At 62.1% G+C, this 17,975-nt stretch overlaps 4 protein-coding genes across 10 annotated transcripts in view; 2 read left to right on the forward strand and 2 right to left on the reverse strand.

Annotated features, from left to right (window-relative positions):
• ZBTB16 (zinc finger and BTB domain containing 16) overlaps nucleotides 1-7,917 on the reverse strand; it is an 80,871-nt gene extending 72,954 nt beyond the window's left edge. For 4 of the 7 annotated variants that reach the window (XM_075521025.1, XM_075521023.1, XM_075521024.1 and 1 more), the window contains exons 1-2: nucleotides 7,782-7,915; nucleotides 5,174-7,441 (exon numbers count right to left, since the gene is read on the reverse strand). The gene's annotated coding sequence lies outside the window, so the exon portion shown is untranslated. Of the gene's footprint in view, nucleotides 1-5,173; nucleotides 7,442-7,781 lie in introns of all 7 variants that reach the window. The other 3 variants (XM_075521021.1, XM_075521026.1, XM_075521015.1) reach the window with 2 other exon arrangements.
• A 66-nt stretch (nucleotides 7,918-7,983) lies between these two features.
• Nucleotides 7,984-9,499, forward strand: NNMT (nicotinamide N-methyltransferase). The gene is made up of 3 exons (XM_075521028.1): nucleotides 7,984-8,185; nucleotides 8,622-8,829; nucleotides 8,948-9,499. Exons 1-3 carry the CDS (start codon nucleotides 8,026-8,028, stop codon nucleotides 9,381-9,383), a joined length of 804 nt encoding a protein of 267 aa, XP_075377143.1. The 5' UTR covers nucleotides 7,984-8,025; the 3' UTR covers nucleotides 9,384-9,499.
• A 1,546-nt stretch (nucleotides 9,500-11,045) lies between these two features.
• Nucleotides 11,046-13,777, reverse strand: LOC142418934 (uncharacterized). The gene is made up of 5 exons (XM_075521424.1): nucleotides 13,487-13,777; nucleotides 12,886-13,431; nucleotides 12,070-12,208; nucleotides 11,766-11,932; nucleotides 11,046-11,629 (listed from the first exon to the last, which is right to left on the reverse strand). The coding sequence occupies exons 1-4, from the start codon at nucleotides 13,775-13,777 to the stop codon at nucleotides 11,790-11,792; spliced, it is 1,119 nt and encodes a 372-aa protein (XP_075377539.1). The 3' UTR covers nucleotides 11,046-11,629; nucleotides 11,766-11,789.
• Nucleotides 13,711-17,591, forward strand: RBM7 (RNA binding motif protein 7). Its single transcript, XM_075521083.1, has 5 exons — nucleotides 13,711-13,871; nucleotides 15,271-15,433; nucleotides 16,019-16,121; nucleotides 16,551-16,644; nucleotides 17,040-17,591. Exons 1-5 carry the CDS (start codon nucleotides 13,776-13,778, stop codon nucleotides 17,454-17,456), a joined length of 873 nt encoding a protein of 290 aa, XP_075377198.1. The 5' UTR covers nucleotides 13,711-13,775; the 3' UTR covers nucleotides 17,457-17,591.
• Nucleotides 17,592-17,975: the final 384 nt, after the last annotated feature.

A 17,975-nucleotide genomic window follows, 5' to 3' on the forward strand; every position in this document is an offset into this window, starting at 1 on the left:
TTCACCCCGTCCCACGCACCCCCGTCTCGGAGGGGAAGCCCCACGCGGGAGGGGGTTTCCAGCTCGGGACCAGGCGGGTCCATCCCCTGCGGTGGATTCCTCCCCCCCTCCCTGGGGCGGAAGATCAACCGCCGAGTCCCAAGCTCTTCTCCCTCGCCCGCGCTTCTCGCCCGCTCCCAAGCCAAGGGCGTCCCGGACAGCGTTTTGCGAACGCGAAGGAAGCCGCGCGCGCGCGCTCGGCAGCATCGCTCGGAGCAGGTTTCCCCGTTTTGGGGAGCGCGGCAGCGATTTCCCCGAGGTCAGACTGCTTCCTAGGGGCCGAGCTGGAGAGAGCCCGACGCTCCCTGCCTCCCGCCGGCACGGCTCTGGCCAGCCACTGCTCCCCTCCGAGCCCCTCACGGGTTCCCGTCTCCCGGTTAATAATGCCCTATTAATCCAAGCGACTTCACCCACTGATATTCTTAACGGCCAGCTGCAGCTGTAAATAACCCACAAACTCTCATTTGTGCAACGCAAACGTTAGAGCAGTTGCAATGCTTATTCCGCGTTAGGCTAGCGGTTATCAGACCGCGGACGCGCTCCGGGCACGGCACCTTGGTACGGGGCCGGCCGCTCCGCCGGTGAGAATCGTAGGCAGGCGTGCAATTAATAACAGAGCCGCTCTCCTTTTCGCACCCTGAATCGCGCCCTTGCTGCGGCACCGGGACCCCAAACTTTGCTTGTTTTCCCCAGAGAGAGGGCGATTTCAACCTGGGGGAGAGCCGACCTTGCCCGGAGTACAAACGCGCCCGTGAAACTTCCGAGCGAGTTTAATGAGCGTCAGCAACACAGTAGGTGCTCGTTAACCTTCCCCCTCCCAGGCGAGCCACAGGTTGAAGATCTCATCCCCGTAGCTCAGCCGCCATGGGAAAAGCCTCGCCGGACAGCAAGAATACCATATTGCTTTTCCAAAGACTGACTCGGGGATCCTATAAAGACGGCACAGACAAAAGTTGAAACCGTGCCCACACAGACTCCCCGTGGGTAACGATAGCTTGCTATATGGCGTGTTTAATAAAGCGCCGCTCCTGCATTTTTCCCTTTTCCCAGTCTTTTTGGCACTGTTCCTTACCGGGTAACCCGTTCGCCCGCACCTTCCCCCTGCGCAGCTCCGACCCTCGCTCCCGCAGGTGGGCGGGCTGCCCGCGGACGATGGGAGGGGGCAAGGAAAACCTCGCTCCCTGCCGGCGTGCGCGCCCGCCGCGCCAGCTCCCAGCCCACGACGAGCGGGGGCCAGGCCTGCGCGGGTGTCAGGGGGTTTACGCCACTTACTGACAGGGTGACGCCGTTAGCTCTGAACGTCTCCCCGGGAGCGAGGGAAACCTTTGGGTCCTTTATGGGGAGGGCGCGAGAGACGGCCCGTGCCGCAAATAGGCGGTCTCGTGTAATTAGCAGAGACGCTCATTATTTTAAGCGAGACTCGGCGCCGTTTCCAAAACCCCGAGCACGAGCAAAGCCAGCGCCGAAGGCAGGATACCTTTCAGGCTGGCTCAGACAATAAAATCAAAGGCAGTCTGACGATGACAGGTCTCCCTCCCTCCCTCCCTCCGCCTGCCAGAAGGGAATTGCTCGTCACCTGCACCCAGAATAGGACTTTGTCCCCGTTCCCGTCGTTAATTCATTCCCTGTGAATTAGTGGGGCCCCAGAGATGCACGGAGCCCACCTGTTCCCGTCCCCGGCCTCCCCGCGCCCGGCTCTGACATTTGGAGGCTTGGCGGCAGGTACCGGCACCGGCAAATGGGCCCATAAAGCATCCGCCAACGCGACGCCTGCCAGCGCGCGCCCGGGGAAGCCGGGGCGCTGCCGCCGCGCACGGGGAGCGCAGAGGAGCGTCGCGCCCGGCCGGCGGGGACGGACACGTGCGACCAGTGCATTTTTAAATAGCTCTTATTTTTCCCCTGGTAAAGCAGCTTTTAATCCCGCAATAGCGGGGATGCTCCAAGGCGCGGCGTAAGGTACCCCGTTTTCGGAGGCGTGCGGCGCGGCACCCCGCGCTGCTGATCTACAGACATCTCCCCACCCGGTCTCATCCTTTTGGCGGAGGTCGCGCTCGCGCCGGTATTACTCCATTTATTCCAAATGCACGCCACCACTTTAATTGCTGCCATTCTGGACTCCAAACAAATTGGCCCTAAATGCATTTTTGCAAAACAAGACGTATTTTGTTAAAAGGGGACGGGAGGAGGGCGGTTTTTAAAACCGCTATCACCGTAATGCGATGAAATTACCATGTAGCACGCAGGGGTCTGAAAGCTGCAATTAATATCCCACACCTTTCTGAATCCTTTGTCTCATCACAGTCCCGGAAAAATAGCGGCTGGTCTGGGTCTGCAGCAGGGACCGGTCCCCCCGCTCCTCCCCTCGGACCCACGGCAAGCGCCTGGATGCCGAGCACCGCACCCCCTCCCCGGAGAAAGAGCCGGCAAGGCACAGAAACCCAGCGTGCCTCCATTTCCACGCTGCGGCTTTTGGATAATCCGCCGAAGGAGGAAGGCGCTGGCGAGCGTGCCGCCCGCTCTCCTGGCCGGCTCGGTTTTTGGACGTCCGAGCCAACGTCCGCCACGTCCAGGGACGTCAAGCGCAGCTCGTCCCTCCGGCTGCAGGGAAACGGGCCCTCGGGCAGAGGGGAGCCCCTCTCAGCGCTCCCGTCGAAACAACAGCTCCAGGGCGGCCATCAGGCGCCAGCGCGTCCGCGCCGGACCCGCAGGAACCTCCGCTTCGTCAGTCCTGCCTCTTTATTTGTCCCCCACAGCACGGGAGCCGAGAGCAGTCAGATTCATTGCTTAAGCGAGGGAAAATAAAGCCGTCGTTAAAAATAACCCGTACGCGTTCCCTGTTAGAGGGAGAAAGCTCTCCACCTCAAGCAGCCCCGCAAGCCCGAGCGGCCAGGTACAGCTCAGCTCAGCGGCCCGAAGCTGCCGGCTCCGGGGTTGATTTGCACCCGCGCGGGACACGGCCCTACGAGTACGTACTTGAGCCAAGGCTTCTCCCTTCGCAGGCACCGGCCCCCTCAAGGAGCTTTTTATGGCAGCGCGTCCCAGCTCGGCACTCAGAGGTTAACGCCGCCGCCGGCAACAAGCGCTTCTCGGCTCTGCTGCCGGCAAAAGGGAAGCGAGAGGCGAACGCGCCCCAGAGCTCTCCGCAGCGCCCGCTTCCCCGTCCAGCGGCTCTGCCCGGAGAGCCGGCTGCGGCGCGGACACCCGGCGACTCACCGTGCCGAGGGCGAATCCTGCTAAACCCAGCGAGGGGGCACGCCGAAACCGCCCGGCAAGGCCGTCTCGCCTAGCAGCAAGGAACAGGGCAGCCGGGCAGCTCATCCCACCTTCTTCAGGAGCTGAGGAATGTTTGTCACCCAGCTCGAGGCACCGGGGGAGAGCACGAGCAGCGCTGCGGCCGCAGAGCACCCGTGGCACCTACGATGCGACGAGAAAGGGTTTGCGGCGCAGCCCGGTTTCACGAGCCGTAGGGCAGAGCGCTTGCACCAAACGCCGCGGGTACCGTCGCCCCTCGGGCGCGCCTCCGTTTGCCACCTTACTGCCCGAGGCACCGGGCGAGCACCGGGCCGGCGCGGGGGATTTGCAGGGGCAGGCGCGCTCACGCTTCTCTCTGCTCCGAGGCTCAACCGCCTCGGCACCCAAAGCGACCCCAGCGCAGAGCCCCAGCTCACGCCGGACTTTCTGGAGCCGTCTTCCACGTCTCCCAGAGCCGTAGGGATTTGCCGGCCGGGACACACATAACCCGGCTGAGCAACCTGCCGCCGCCACGGCTCTCGTGCCGAGCGCCGCGCTGCGGGGCGAAGGAAAGGCTGAGGTTTGAGACGAGTCACGCCGTGATTTCTAGGCAAAGCCCCATTAATGAAACTGCTCAGAGGCACTGCGGTTCCTAGTCAAGCACCGGAGAGACGCAAGCCTTATTTATGAGTAAGATATAGCTGCAGAGGGAGCAATAAACTGCAAAGCAAAGTATGAAGGTTTGCAGCAAACGCTGTAAAGTTTTACACTCCCGCAAACTAGGAATAAAAGACATACCCATTTAAAACAAAGTGGATGGAAAGGGCTTCCACAGGACTGTAAAACAGCCTTACGATAGCTAATTGCCACTTTCTCGTTGCAGCACGGAGAAATTTAAACCAGAAGAAGAACTGTGGCAAATCTCCTTGGAAGAGCAGGAGAAAAGAAAGGCGAGCGAGAGGAAGAAAGAGAAGAGCGCAGGGGAACGTGAACCTTTTGTTCGGGATCCCTGCACCACGCGGAGGAAGAGGCGGCTTTTGTTCCCGGCGCTGTGCCGCCCGGCACCGGCTGCTCCCGCTCCCCACCGCGGGCAGGAGCCTCTCGGGGAGCGAAAGCCACGGGGTGAGACCTGGGGCAGGACCCCGGCAGCGTGCCCGTTTATTAATTATGAATAAGTTAACTAAGATCGCACGGATGCGCGTGCAACGGAGAAAATCGGCCGAGCGTCTGCGCTTGCTTCTGCCCCAAGGAAGGGGGCAGAGGGGAAGGCCCAGCAGCAGGGGGGTATTCCTCCAGCTCCCGTGGGAAACGCGCGGTGTAATTCTTCCGACCACGTAAAGGCCGGGCAAAAACTGGAACCGTTTTCCACAGCAACCAACCACCACGCTTCCAACCGCCTCCATCAAAAGCCCCGGTGCCCCCGCGGGCAGCCTTAAGGAACCCCTCCGACTACCGCACGGCCTCTCCAGAGCCGCCGTCCTGCCGCGCGCGGACCCACCCCGGGAACGTCCCCCCGGGGAAGCCTCGCCAGGCTTGCCGGAGGAAGCTGCGGACTTTGCAGAACTGCCCCGAGGAGCCGTTGCGTTTCAGAAAAGAAGTGCATTTTATCCTTTAAAAGCACAATTGTCTCCACTTTTTTCCAAGAACCAGCGTTTTCAACAAACGAACAGTTCCTCCCTTCTCCAAAAAGTACCTGAGACGAGAAATATTTGCTTTTCGGGTGCTTTCTTTACACACATTCCTGCAAATACGAAGGAGGGGAGCATCTAAAGCTCAGTCCAGTAAAAAGCAGGTAAAATAGAGAAAAGGGTGCTTTCGTTCCCACCCTCCAAGCCCACCTCCCTTCCCCGGCCACCCCGGCTCAGCAACGTGCCACGCGACGGCGCTCGGGCGTCTCGCTTACCTCTCTCCGGGGACGAGGACGCAACGGCAGGGCGGGAAGGGTACCGGGGTGGGCCGGAGCAGGCTGGGGGGCTCCGGTGCCGCTGGCCGCAGAGCCCAGGACCAGGCTTGGGGCTGCCGAGGCTTAAGCCCAGGTCCCCGGTTGATCCTGCGCTCAAGGCACGAGCTAGCGGCTTTCAAACCGGCTCCCAGGCACCGGCACGAGCCGCGCTCGCAGCAGAGGCCACGCAGAGCCCGAGCCGGGAGCACCGTGCGATGCCGCAGGGGCCCAGACCCCCCTGCCCTTTATAACTTCCCCAGCTGCTGCCGCTTGCCCGGGTGATGGGACGAGGCCAAGGTGCTCCTCCTTAGGCTGATGGGGCACGGTCCTGTCCCGTGGGGAGGGCTCCTCGCCCCCGCAGCTTTCTGCAGGGACTTCTTTTTTTTTTTGGTTATTTTTCCTCCCTGTAATGGCAGATTTCGTGCGTTATCCAGGAAAGTAAGCAGAGCAGCACATCCCACGGTGTAAATACCGAAATGCTGTTTATATCAATCAGAGAAGCACTTAGGTAGAGATGACAATGGAGCCTGCGGAGCCCTAATCACACACTTCGATTGAACTGAAAGTACGGGGGGAAATGGAAATCAGGCATCGAGAGCTGAGATTTCAATAGGGACGGAAAGCTGGAGCAGCAGAGCCGTTCGGGGGCCGCTCCCGGCGCAGGGAGCCGCGGAGGCAGGCTCCGCATCCGCTCCCAGGAGCCGCGAGCGCCAGGCCGGCGGCGCGGGTGGGAAGGCGTGCTGAGGGGGGCTGGCTGGCCCCGGCGCCTTCCACCGCTCCCGCTCACAAATGCCCCGAGGCGCTCTGGGTGCTGACAAGTTACGCTTTTACCCCCAAATCGTGCCAGTCACGGAGCGGAAACAGGCTCTACGGACTGAAACGCGAGGGCTGCGCCGGCAAACGGCACCAGAAACGAGGCAAAGCCTGGCTGCGGGGCCACGCTGCTTCATACACCTCAGCCCCCGTCTTAAAAAATAATAAATGCGGACCCGGGCAAGGGCACACGCGCTTAGGCTCGGCGTCGGGGCTGAGGCTGCTCTCCGCGCCCCGCTGCGAGCTTGGCGATGGGGAGCGCGGAGCCGACCCCAGCTGCTCGGCCCTCCGTGGCAGGGCGGCGTTGCCGCGTCCCCCCCGGTGCTTTCCTTGGGGGCACAGGCCGAAGCATCGCTGAATTTTCATTTTCGGCGTCGGCTTTGCTGCTGGCGTATTCCCTGGGGTGAAAGCACGCCCTCGCAGCCCGCTGTGCGTGAGCTGGGGGGGGGGACCGGATTGCTGCATCTTGGCATAGCGTGCCGCACCTCCATTTGACTCCAGGAGCTCCAGGGATTTAAGAGGGGGGCAAATTTGCCTCTCCCCCACCTCCCGCTCCCGTTGCAGTGCTGAGGTTTCAGGTGGCAGGGACAAACCCCCCGCATCCATAGGATTTATCTTAGGGCTTCCAGCTGCAAGGCTGGGAGTGCCCGTGGTCTGCTTCGGGGGCTGACATCCCGCGGGAAAGAAGCCCCCGGGTCCGCTTGCCGTGGCCGGGGGGGCTCTCGGGGGGCCGGTGGCTTTAGAGACTGTTTCAGCCCGGGGTCTCAGCGCCGGAGTAGCAGGGAGCGCTTGTTGTTGGCTTTGCTCTCAGAAGAAAACCTCTTTAACGCGTTCATCTTTCAAGCCGGCGTCCTTTTCAGGCCTCGTATCCCCGGCAGCTGGTTTCGCGTCAGCGGGTCTGGCCGTGCACGCGGGACGGCGAGCAGGGTTTGTTAAGCAAAGCCACCTCGGGATCTAAAATAGCGCTTATTAGTTTGAGGACGATAGGGCGGCTCACCCGCCCGTCGCTCCTAATGACAGATCTTGAAAAAAGCAAAGGCCGATTATATAGATTCGGAGTCGGTAATGAGCCTAAAGCTGTTTGATCATTTCGGCTCCCGCCGGGTGAGCGGGAAGAGGACGAGACGGGACCCGGCGCCGCGAGAAGCGCGGGGCTCTGCTGCCTCTTCGTGGCGGGGACGGCGAAGGAGGCCGCCGCCAGCGCGTCCCCTCCGCGGCACCCCGCTGCTCCCCGACCCCCGGGACGGCGGGCGAGGGGCCGCGGGGCCGCGGGGCGGGCAGGGACCCCCGTCAGCCGCGGTGCAGGCAGGGGCGCGGGGGCCGGGGCCGGCTCCGGAGGCGAGACACAGGTGCCGACGCTGTCAGCGCTGTGGTTTTCAGGGCGAGGATGTGAAATTGCAGTGTTCCAAGGACAACCTGGAAAAATAAAAGCCACAAAATCACTGAAAGAGAACGGGAATTTCGGCAGGCACTTCGCACGGGCTGGAAGCGATTCCTCCTTCCGAGAGGAGAGACGCTGACAGTCCTCTGCCAGGGCACCTAATGGCCTTAAAACTTCCTTGCCACCTTCTATTACCGAACACGCCGACTTCAATCTGCTATTAAGAAGCGAAGGCGTCGGACGCGCTAATACCGTTTACAGAGCTGCCGGGCTGCGGCTGCCGGCGATACCAACTCGCACTGTACTGGTTTATTGCCGTCAATTACTGTAAAGCCGGGGACGTGTAATGTAATCGCAGGGATTGCCATTAATTACCCTCATTTGTGCAGGGGACTGCACGGCTCAGGGGCTGCTGGGGGGGTTCAGCAGCCAGTTATTGCGGAGGAAGCAAAGGTCGGTGCAAAAACGGAGAGCAAAAGACAGCACCGGTCACGTTCAGGAGCGTATCCGGCCGGCACCCGGAGCAGAGGACGCAGGAAGGAGACTAAAACTGAAAGTACGACAGGGGCTGTGCAACGTCGGGCAGGAGGAGCGAGCAGCAGAGCTTGCTCTGGGCAAGATGGACGCTCCAGCCGTCTTCACCGACGCAGAGGTTTACCAGCGGAGTTTCGACCCTCAGGCGTATTTGAAAGAATTTTACTGCTTGAGCGACAGCCAGGGACGGCCGAACACGTTTCTGATGCAAAACCTGAGGAGCCTGTATAAAATGTTCTCCTTGGGTGAGTACCCCAGCGAGGTGCTGGGCAAGGTCAGGCCCCACGCCGCTCGGGCTGCGCCCCAACTCGGCGCGAGCCGTGTGCTACACAGACACACATGCATGCTTTTTTTTGACTCTCTATATATATCGTCATGCATGTCTGTCTACGCATGCAGGGTGTTGCCAGCTGGAGTTGTTCCACCGTTTGTGACGCACCGTCAAATGCAGGCTGGGCAGGGGCGAGTCTGGGGGCAGTGCCTCTGCTCCGAAGCAGGCGCTGCCCCTGCCCACGGGCAGGGCTGCTGCCAGAGAGCCCCGGGCGCGGCGGGGGGACGGGGCTGGGCCGTGCGTCCGTGGCACTGGGGACGGCATTTCTGGCTGAGGGGAAGGGCAGCCCGACGGGGCTCGGGGCACGGTCTCCATCCTCACCATGCCGTCTTCCCCCCACCCTGCACCAGACGGGCTGAGGGGCGATACCCTGGTCGACGTCGGCTGTGGCCCCACCATCTACCAGCTTCTGTCCGCTTGCGAGCACTTCCAGGAGATCATCGCCTTGGACTACACGGACCAGAACCGCCGGGAGCTGGAGAAGTGGCTGAGGAACGAAGCGGGAGCCTTCGACTGGAGGCCGGTGGTGGAATACGTTTGCGAGCTGGAAGGGGACAGGTGAGGCCGGCTTCCCACCGCCCTGCCACCGAGCACGGCGCACATCAAGTCGCAGGCACCGATGCTAAATAACCACATAACGAGCCTTCGTCTATTTATTTGTTTATTTACTTGCTAGGGAGAAGTGGGCTGAGAAAGAGGAGAAGCTGAGGAAGAAGGTGAGGCGGGTTCTGAAGTGCGACGTGACCAAAGCCAACCCCACGGACCCCGTGTCCCTGCCTCCGGCCGACTGCATCGTCTCCACCCTCTGCCTGGAGGCCGCCTGCAAGGACCTGGCCGCCTTCCTCGGCGCCCTGAGAAACATCGGGGCCCTCGTGAAGCCGGGGGGGCACCTGGTGATGCTGACCGTCCTCCGGGAAACCTACTACGCCTTCAACAAGCAGGTTTTCTCGTGCCTCCGCCTGGAGAGAAACACGGTGGAGGAAGCCGTGGAGAGCGCTGGCTTTGACGTGAAGTTCAGCGAGGTCGAGCCGTACCTGCCCGGCGACGGCAGCGCGGATTGCGAAGCCATCTTGAGCCTCGTGGCACGCAGGCGTGCCTCCGTCACCGGGTAGCTCGTGGGCACTGGGGAGGAAAGCAGCAGTGTGCCCGGTCTCAAAAAGCCCTGCCGATGTAACCCGCTGCCCCTTACCCCTTTATCTGAAAGCAAATAAAGTTGCGAGCACCCTAAGGGTGTCCACGGGCTGGGATTTATGCGGCACGCGCAGCACCGGCGCTCGAACCCCGGCTGCGCGCCAGCAGCCCAGGCTGAGGGTAACCCCGCCGGCTCGCCCCCGCCCCGAAACAGGAATTGCACCCGAGTCCCTTCCCTGCCACCCTCCCAAGTCAGAGCAGAGCTTCGGAGAAGCTTCCCTCTTTCTGCCCCGTACAACAGCCACGACGCGCTTTTTTGAGACCAAAATCCATTCTTACGGGAAAAAAGTTTGGCCGCAAAGGCAGTGAGATTGTCCAAACCCAGACCTGCTTCTGGTTTCTGGAGAAATTCTGCGTGCTCTGTCTGAAAAGTTGGGGGGGAAAAGAAAGGGTGCTGCCAAGGGGAGCAGCGTGCCTGGCACCCAGACAATCCCCGGCGCTCGCAGAACCAAGAGCACCTGCCGGTCCTTTCAGTAAACCTGTAAAAACCGCTCGGCACAAACGTTGCGGCCCCGGCACGACGTACCTGCCAGGCGCCGGCACAGAGGCCGGAGCAGGGCGGAAGGGCTCGGCAGACGGGAACGATGCTCTCCCCAAAGCCACCTCCTCCGGCTCAAAGCGCCGCTGGCCACGCTCAGCTGTTCTCCGTGGTTACGGACAGCCGGACCTGTGACATACCGGAGGCTCATTCGAGAGATACTCGAGCCTAGACGTTTTTACGAATAATTAGTATCGGCACAGCCAACACGCCTCAGTTCTCAGCAGTTTTTTGAGAGTCAGCGTGTGGGATGCGTTGCCGAAGCTCCTCCTCCCCTCGTTCATAGCGATTGTCTTTCGGGGTAGTTTTGGTTCAAGCGTAGAAGGGAAGATAGAAATGGGAAATTTTCTCCCTGGATGTACGCAGGTAGAGTCCCGTCACAAATCTTATTACTTCTGACAGAAGAGGCTGGCATAAAGTAAGGGAGGGAGAGCGATACAGCCCAGGAAGGAGGCGAACGGCCGAAAGGAGCCACGCTCCACAAGTACCCTCCAAGCTCCGCAGCACCCGGCGAGCCCAGGCAGGAGCCAGAGGGGCTCGTCCCGCTCTCCGGCCGGCCGCCTTTTGGCGTCTTGGCAAGAACCTAATAAAAAAACCCCCCAAAACGCCGGAGTTTTTAGGGCTGTAGCGGAACCTTTGCGCCAGTACAGACTTACTAAGGTTACGAGAGGTAATCGTACGTGACCCCAGAAGCGTACAGTGCAGATGCCACGCCAGCGAGATGAGGACCACGTCGGTGACACCGCCAGCTCCGGCTCTGCTTGGCGTGACCACCCCCGGTGCCACCGGGACGCCCTGCGCAAGCGGCACGGCTTCTCGGCACCGCAGCGAGCGCCAGGAACGGCCTCGTTGCCCAGCTCCAGGAAACGGAGCCGAAAACGAGAGGATGCTGGGAGGCAGCTCGGGACCTCCGCCGCTCGCTAGTTAACGCTGAATCTAACGCCACCGTTCCCTTAAAGACCTCCGCGCCTGCCAGCGCGGCGCAGTAAAGGCAGGAATTCAGCAGCTGCTGACACGTTCTCTGGAAATAACATGCCCAGGTCTTGTAGCGCTGGCGTCTTTAATCGCTGTTTAACTGTTCGAACATCAGCATCGCTGGGGATTTTTATGGTCTGTTTAAAAAGCACAATGATTCCCTTCACGGAGAAGTTTGTAGCTACAATTACCCTTCTGCTGCAACCTGCCAGGAGTCACCGAAAGCCTTTCCCAGCGAAGAGGCTGGGCGGCATTCCGCCTGCCGCTCGTGCTCGCCGACAGAAATCGCGGCGGCACCTAAGGCAGCAAGGTGGGCGCAGGCCGCGCTCGTGCCGGGAGCACACAGGCTCGGGCGACGAGCGGCTCAGCTCTCCCCTCGCCTGTGCCAGCTTTGCCAACAGCAGGACGCAGCCCAGGCGACGGAGAGGCTGTGAGAAGAGAGGGCAGCCCGGCTTCCCGGGCCCCGCCTGTCCTCCCTCCCCTCGGAGCGGCCCACTTTCCCCAGACTCGCCCCGTGCCCGTACACGAAGCCAAAGAAGCGAATCGAAGCCAGTGACCGAAGCTCGGTTTATCCAGTCGTAACCGCGGCTGTTATTTTTGCCGGCTCCTCTCCCTCTCTGCCGAGCTGTCAATCAGCCCCTAGGCGTTCGCGGGCTGGAACGACAATTGCACGCGGGGACGAGGTGTGCTGTTATTGCATTAGGTCCTTCCGGGCTCTCGGAGAAAGGACTGTCGTTCGCAACGGCTTTGTCTGCCTGGTCTCTGCGTCGCTGGGTGTAATTACAGGTACCTGCTTTCTGGCTGCAGGGAACTCTCAAGCCTCCGCTTTCGATCGAGCAGCCCCGTTGCCACAGCGCTGCCGCCCGCTCGGAGAAGTCACAGAGGCGGCCGGACAATTGGAGGTGCGGGAGCGCAGCCGGGCGCGAGGGAAGGCACGGCCGACGCCTGCGACCGGCGCTGGGGACAGAGGTGGCACGGCAGGAACACAACGGGTGAGAGGGCGGAACGGCTGCCGGGCTCCCGTACGGCACGGGAGAGCTGAGGCAGAACCTCGAGCCGGGAGCTGTGGGGATCCACAGCTTCGGAGGAGTAACCTGGAAGGCAGGCCGAGAACGAGGTGCGAGGCGCGAGCAATAGCAACGAGCCGAGGAGGACTAGTCGCTCATTTTGCCTCCAATGGTGCTGTGTGAGTATTTCTGCATGGCCGTCGCTGTCTCGAAGAGCTATGCTGGGCTGTGGGAAGCAGGGAAGCAGGAGAGGAGAAAGTAAAACACCAGGAGCCTCTTCTAGAGCTGGAATCGGTTGAAGTTTCTGCAACGCTTAAGAGCGCTTGCATATTAAGAGTGAAAATAGGCAGCTAAAGTACGTGGTTTGCCCCCCAAAGCAAAAGAACTTTCTGGTTTTCCAGTTTGCTTCTTTCAAGAGCAAAAAGGGCGTAAAATAGTAACGCAAAAAGGGAAAAAACCACAGCAGGATTACAGGACGGAAGGTGGCCGCGTACTGCCTGCCACGCACGGCCGCGGCGCTCGCTGGAAGACGCCCGGCACACGCGGAGCAAGCCGACGACGGTACGAGCGCCGCGCACGCTCCCAGCCAAGCCCAAGGGGACCCGGTAAGGAAAAAAAACCAGAGGAAAGTAAACGAGGCTCCAGGGAAATTAAGGCAAAGTGGAAGTCCTGGCAGAGCGAGGTAATAATTTCCTTTCTGAATGAGTAACTGTTTAGAATTTAACCAGGCGAACACGATTAAACCAAATGAATATAAATTCTAGGTGCGGTAGTAAGTAATGAAGTGAAGAAAATGAACAGCGCCTAATTAACAAGAAAATAGGATCTGCCATAACGCGTTGGGATCTAATGAAAAATGAAGGTTCAACTTCCCCTCTCAAAATTTTTCCAGATGGAAAATACCCGTTTTACATCCGCCATCTTCCGAAATACCCAGGGGATTACAGTCGCTGGGAAGAACCGCGCTCGATCAAGCGACAGGGGCAGGGGAGCTATTTTGCAAAACGCTCGGAGGAGTAGCGGAGCCGGGAGGCGACCGCCCAAACGCGAACCCAGAAGCGCCGCCGTGACGTTCGAGTTTAACGGCGGCGGGCCGAGCAGCCCGCCCCGGTTAGCGCGGCTGCGGGAGGCAGCCCTCGTCCCGACGGCTCTCCCGTGGCGGCGGCCATCGAGCAAGAGCGCCGGGGCGGTAACGCGGAGCGACGGCAGGCGAGGCGCCGTTCCCCAGCCGGCTTCGCCTACGCCGCTTCTCCCTGCGCGACACAGAGCAACGCCCACGCTCCGCTGCCGAGGCCCGCGCGGCCCAGGGCGCTCAGGCCGGGAGGGCTCCAGCCCTGCGGGCGCAGCCGGGCAGCGAGGCAGCGCCCTGCCAGAGAGCGCGGCGTCAGGAGCCCAGGGCCGGGCCGGCCGCGCCTCCCCCCCTTCTTTCTTCTTAACCCGTCTCGCGGCCTGTAACCGCGAGCGTTCGAGCGCACTCCATGACGACACGCAGCATTCACTGTACGTCACTGCTCAACTCAAGGCCTCGGGGGGGCCGCGGGAGGCCGGGCCCCCCCCCCCGCCCGCCCCCTGGGGCACGGGGCCCGCCGAGCCCCTCCACCCGCGACGCGGGCGGGACCCCCGCCGGCCCCGGGCCCCACAGGGCCCCGCTGCCCCAGCCGAACGCCGGGCTCCGCCGCGCCGGCCCGCCGGAAGGGGCGGGGCGCGCACGCCGGCGCGGCGACGTCACGCCGCCGGCGCCTGCGCAGAGGCGCGCGTCGTCGCCGGTGAGCGCGGGCTGCCCGGCCGCGGCCATGGGGGCGGCGGCGGCCGAGGCGGATCGGACCCTCTTCGTGGGGAACCTGGACCCCAAGGTCACCGAGGAGCTCATCTTCGAGCTGTTCCACCAGGTACCGCCGCCGCGCCGCCCCGCCCCGCCCGCCGCGCTTTATACCGGGGGAGGGCCGGGCGGCCGCCATGGCGGGGCGGGCCCAGGCGAGCGGACGGCGGCCGCCGGAGGACACACTTCCGCGGGGCGCCCGCCGGGCCGGGGCAGCGGGGCGGCCACCACCCCCAACGTGCCCCCGAGCCCCCCCCGTCGCACCCCGCTACGGCCCCGTGCGCGCCGGGGCACTCCCTGCCCGCACCCCCGAACGCAGCCCGCGCTGCGCACCCCGGGTGCCGTGCAACGCCGGGGAGCTCCCCCCATGCACCGCCAGCCCTGTGAACCCCTCCTGCCCCCCATGCACCGCCAGCCCTGTGTACGCCCCCATCCACCGCCAGCCTGTGCCCCCCTCCTGCCCCCCATCCACCGCCAGCCTGTGCCCCCCTCCCCCCATCCACCGCCAGCCTGTGCCCCCCTCCTGCCCCCGATCCACCGCCAGCCTGTGCCCCCCTCCTGCCCCCGATCCACCGCCAGCCTGTGCCCCCCTCCTGCCCCCGATCCACCGCCAGCCTGTGCCCCGTCCACCCACCAGCCTGTGCCCCCCTCCTGCCCCCCATCCACCGCCAGCCTGTGCCCCCCTCCTGCCCCCCATCCACCCACCAGCCTCTGCCCCCCTCCTGCCCCCCATCCACCCACCAGCCTGTGCCCCCCTCCCCCCATCCACCGCCAGCCTGTGCCCCCCTCCTGCCCCCCATGCACTGCCAGCCCTGTGTACGCCCCCATCCACCGCCAGCCTGTGCCCCGTCTACCCACCAGACTGTGCCCCCCTCCTGCCCCCCATCCACCGCCAGCCTGTGCCCCCCTCCTGCCCCCCATCCACCCACCAGCCTCTGCCCCCCTCCTGCCCCCCATCCACCCACCAGCCTGTGCCCCCCTCCCCCCATCCACCGCCAGCCTGTGCCCCCCTCCTGCCCCCCATCCACCCACCAGCCTGTGCCCCCCTCCCCCCATCCACCGCCAGCCTGTGCCCCCTCCCCCCCATCCACCAGCAGCCTGTGGCCCCTCCCCCCATCACTCTGTGCCCCCCTCCCCCATCCACCCCCAGCCTGTGCCCCCCTCCCCCCCATCAGCCCTGTGCCCCCCATCCACCCACCAGCCCTGTGCCCCCCTTCCACCACCCCTCCGCCCCAAACTGGGGATCCCCCCCCCCCGACGTGCTGCTGCCCCCCCAAACACCACCTGAAGCCCTCCCTGCACAGCGACGTCGGGCAGAATGCTCGCGCGCTTACGCCATCCTCCTCTGTGTCCTGAGTTGGTCGGCTTAGGTTTATTTCCCTTTTTTTTAAATTGCTTTTGGCCGATGTAAAACTTTTTGGAGAGCCGCTCCATCTTTATTTTAACGCCTTTTGTTTCTTGATTCGCAGGCAGGTCCGGTAATTAAGGTTAAAATCCCCAAGGATAGAGACGGTAGACCCAAGCAGTTCGCGTTTGTGAATTTCAAACACGAAGAATCTGTCCCGTATGGATTGAGCCTGCTTAACGGGATCAAACTGTACGGAAGGCCCATCAAAATTCAGTTCCGATCAGGTACCCGCAGAAGGAAACGCTGAATGACCCGGTTGCTAGAGAGAAAGCCAAAGTGCCCTCCGCTTCCCCCTCCCAAGGGCTGGCGAATTTCTATTTAATTGGTTAAATTGCCCGCGCTGCTCGCCAAACCGTCACTCGCCCAATAGCCCCTGGTTTCGTGGGACGATGGTGCCGAGCAGGCGTGGGCTTTTGCCCCCGAGCTCTAACGGGGGACCTTCCTGTCGGGCGTGGCCGAGTCTAATCCTGGAGCTGAATCTTCTGTTTGGGGTTTTTTTTTGATGACTCGTTCTGTACCCTTGAAAGCTGTTCTAAAGCATCGTGCGAGCAGTCAACGTTGCGCCTGATGTCAGTTAAAGGAGGCACGTTGGCCAGAATATCGCTGCCCGATCGCACCTTTCCCGGCGGGTATTAAGACAGTTGCAGCGTCTTGTTTTGGAGACCGCATCGCGCGCTTTTGCAGGTCGCTGACGAAACTCGAGAGCTAATTAAGCACGTGGGAGCCGTTAGCGCCTTGCAAGTTCGCTGCACGCCCAAGCTCCTCTAACTCGCGCCGGTCAGTCTCGTGAAATGTTTGTTTCTCTTCAGGGAGCAGTCACGCATCTCAAGACGGCAATCCATCCTGTTCCCCGCACGGAGCTGCCAACACCAGCCCGTCTGGTGCGCCGCATGCGGCATCCAACTGCAGCAGGTACGAGTCCCGTCGGCACGCGCCGGAGGTACGCGCGCGTGGTTGGAAGTAGGAAACAGCGTTTGCAGGGTTCGCTGTGTTCCTGCCTCTCTTTCCAAGCGCGATTTGGTCTTTCTTCCCCGCGGAGTAAGCGCTTGCATTCCTAGCGCCTGGCGTTCTCGGTGCCTGAAATCCTAACGCAGCAAGAATAGCATCGTGTTTTCATATGAGCCCGGAAAAGATCCGGTGAGGTGAGGCAGGGGGAGCGCTGCCAAATGCACAGCGCAAGCGTCTCCGCACCGGTTTCTGAGCACGGTAGCGAGTTCAGGCCGATGCTTGGAGGGTTGTTTTGTTTCTAACGGGAGAAGCGCGACTGGGACGCAAATGCCCCCCGGGCCGCGATAGTCTTGTCTTTACGGCTAAAATTCCTACTCTTTGTTTTTTCTGCAGATACGACAGGAGCTCTGACAGTATGGTAGCAGCGGGATTCTCGTCGGCGCAGAGGTCTCTGCCGTCTGCCGATAACCTTCAGAGACAAGCGGTGGTACGCCGTTGGCTTGTGCTAATAGCCCACGGCTGACAGACAGCGCGGGACAGGGTCGCCTCTAATTTTGAGTACTCGTTTCCCGTAGCGGTTGCGAGAGGTTGTGGGGATATACTCCTGCTGCCGAGGCGATTAGTGGCGGGGAGGGCTTTGAGCTTTAGGAGGCTGGCTGTAGATGAAGCAAGCGGTAATAGCTATTCTGGAAGTTTGCGTTTAGTCTCGTTTCGCAACCAAAAACTTTCGTTTTCCCCTGTCTTTACGGCGTGATTACCGTGTGATTTGGAGGCCAGCACGGGGGTCAGCACTTCTCTGGCCCCCGTGCCCCCTTCCAGCGCTCTGCCGGGAAGCGAGGGCAGCAAATCCACCGACCTTCCCTTTCCCTCTTCTCTTTCCAGATGAACAGCGCCATGTGGCAGCAGCCTCAGTTCGGGGGCAAGTACGAGCAGCCCGGCTTCGCCCTGCCCGGCTACCAGCAGGCTCCTCCCGCCTTTCACCCCTCGCCGGCCTCCCAGATGCCGCGGCGCCCAGAGGTGCCGGCGCCGCGCAAGGGCAGGCTGAGCGCCCACCCCTACCACCCGGACAGCAGGCACTTCGGCCGCGAGCAGCGCTTTGGGGAGCGGGGGCCCGACTACTGCAGGGGCAAGAGGGAGGAGTACGGCTTTGAGGAGAGGGGGCACGACGCCGAGCATCACTACCGGGGGGGCAGAGAGGAACCTGCCTACGAAGAGAGGCACCGGGACGGCTGGAGCCACGACTACGACTACCGGAGGGAGAGCTACAGAGAGGCCAAGTGGCACCCGGCGCGGCATTAGCGCCTGCTCGGTGGGCTTTAAAGAACTTGAGGGCAAAGAAGGCTCGATCTGTTTCTTACCGAGTATACGTATAAAAAAAACACCCCCACCCCATGAAAGTTCCCTTTTAATGTTTGTAAAACTACTAGCGGCGTAGTCCTCCGGAATTCGTGTCTCAGTTTTAAACGTGTTAACTCTACACCTCAGGGAAAAAAAAAACAAACCCCACGCTTCGTAACCGTTTGCTTGTATGGCGGAGGAGCGGCCGTTTGTGTTTTTGCGGTGCGGAGGAAGGGGCCGTCCCGGTACGGGACGCGGGGTACATCCTGCAGCGGAGGCGAGGGGGACGGACGCTTTCCGGCACGCTCGGTATTTGGCACAGCGGTTTTGATACCGAGTATTTCACCGCCCCTTGTCCCGCAGAAGAGCATTGAAAGTGTCCCTGGAAAAAGCCGCGGGTGGGCCCTGCTCATTGCAGCCCGGGGAGCACGGCTGGTTCTGTGTCACCGGAGCTCGCCCCGCTTTTATCCGCCGCGGGGG

The sequence above is a fragment of the Mycteria americana genome, chromosome 19, assembly GCF_035582795.1.
Source record: "Mycteria americana isolate JAX WOST 10 ecotype Jacksonville Zoo and Gardens chromosome 19, USCA_MyAme_1.0, whole genome shotgun sequence".
Classification (NCBI taxonomy): domain Eukaryota; kingdom Metazoa; phylum Chordata; class Aves; order Ciconiiformes; family Ciconiidae; genus Mycteria; species Mycteria americana.

Coding starts and splice junctions, on each gene's coding strand:
- RBM7 (XM_075521083.1), top strand. CDS start 13,776: ATGGGGGCGGCGGCGGCCGAGGCGGATCGGACCCTCTTCGTGGGGAAC. Junction 13,872..15,270: donor TCTTCGAGCTGTTCCACCAG/GTACCGCCGCCG, acceptor CTTGATTCGCAG/GCAGGTCCGGTAATTAAGGT. Junction 16,122..16,550: donor GCGGCATCCAACTGCAGCAG/GTACGAGTCCCG, acceptor TTTTTTCTGCAG/ATACGACAGGAGCTCTGACA.
- LOC142418934 (XM_075521424.1), bottom strand. CDS start 13,777: ATGGCCGCGGCCGGGCAGCCCGCGCTCACCGGCGACGACGCGCGCCTC. Junction 13,432..13,486: donor GCCTTGAGTTGAGCAGTGAC/GTACAGTGAATG, acceptor TCGCGGTTACAG/GCCGCGAGACGGGTTAAGAA. Junction 12,209..12,885: donor AGATGGCGGATGTAAAACGG/GTATTTTCCATC, acceptor TGCTTCCCACAG/CCCAGCATAGCTCTTCGAGA.
- NNMT (XM_075521028.1), top strand. CDS start 8,026: ATGGACGCTCCAGCCGTCTTCACCGACGCAGAGGTTTACCAGCGGAGT. Junction 8,186..8,621: donor GTATAAAATGTTCTCCTTGG/GTGAGTACCCCA, acceptor ACCCTGCACCAG/ACGGGCTGAGGGGCGATACC. Junction 8,830..8,947: donor TGCGAGCTGGAAGGGGACAG/GTGAGGCCGGCT, acceptor TTTACTTGCTAG/GGAGAAGTGGGCTGAGAAAG.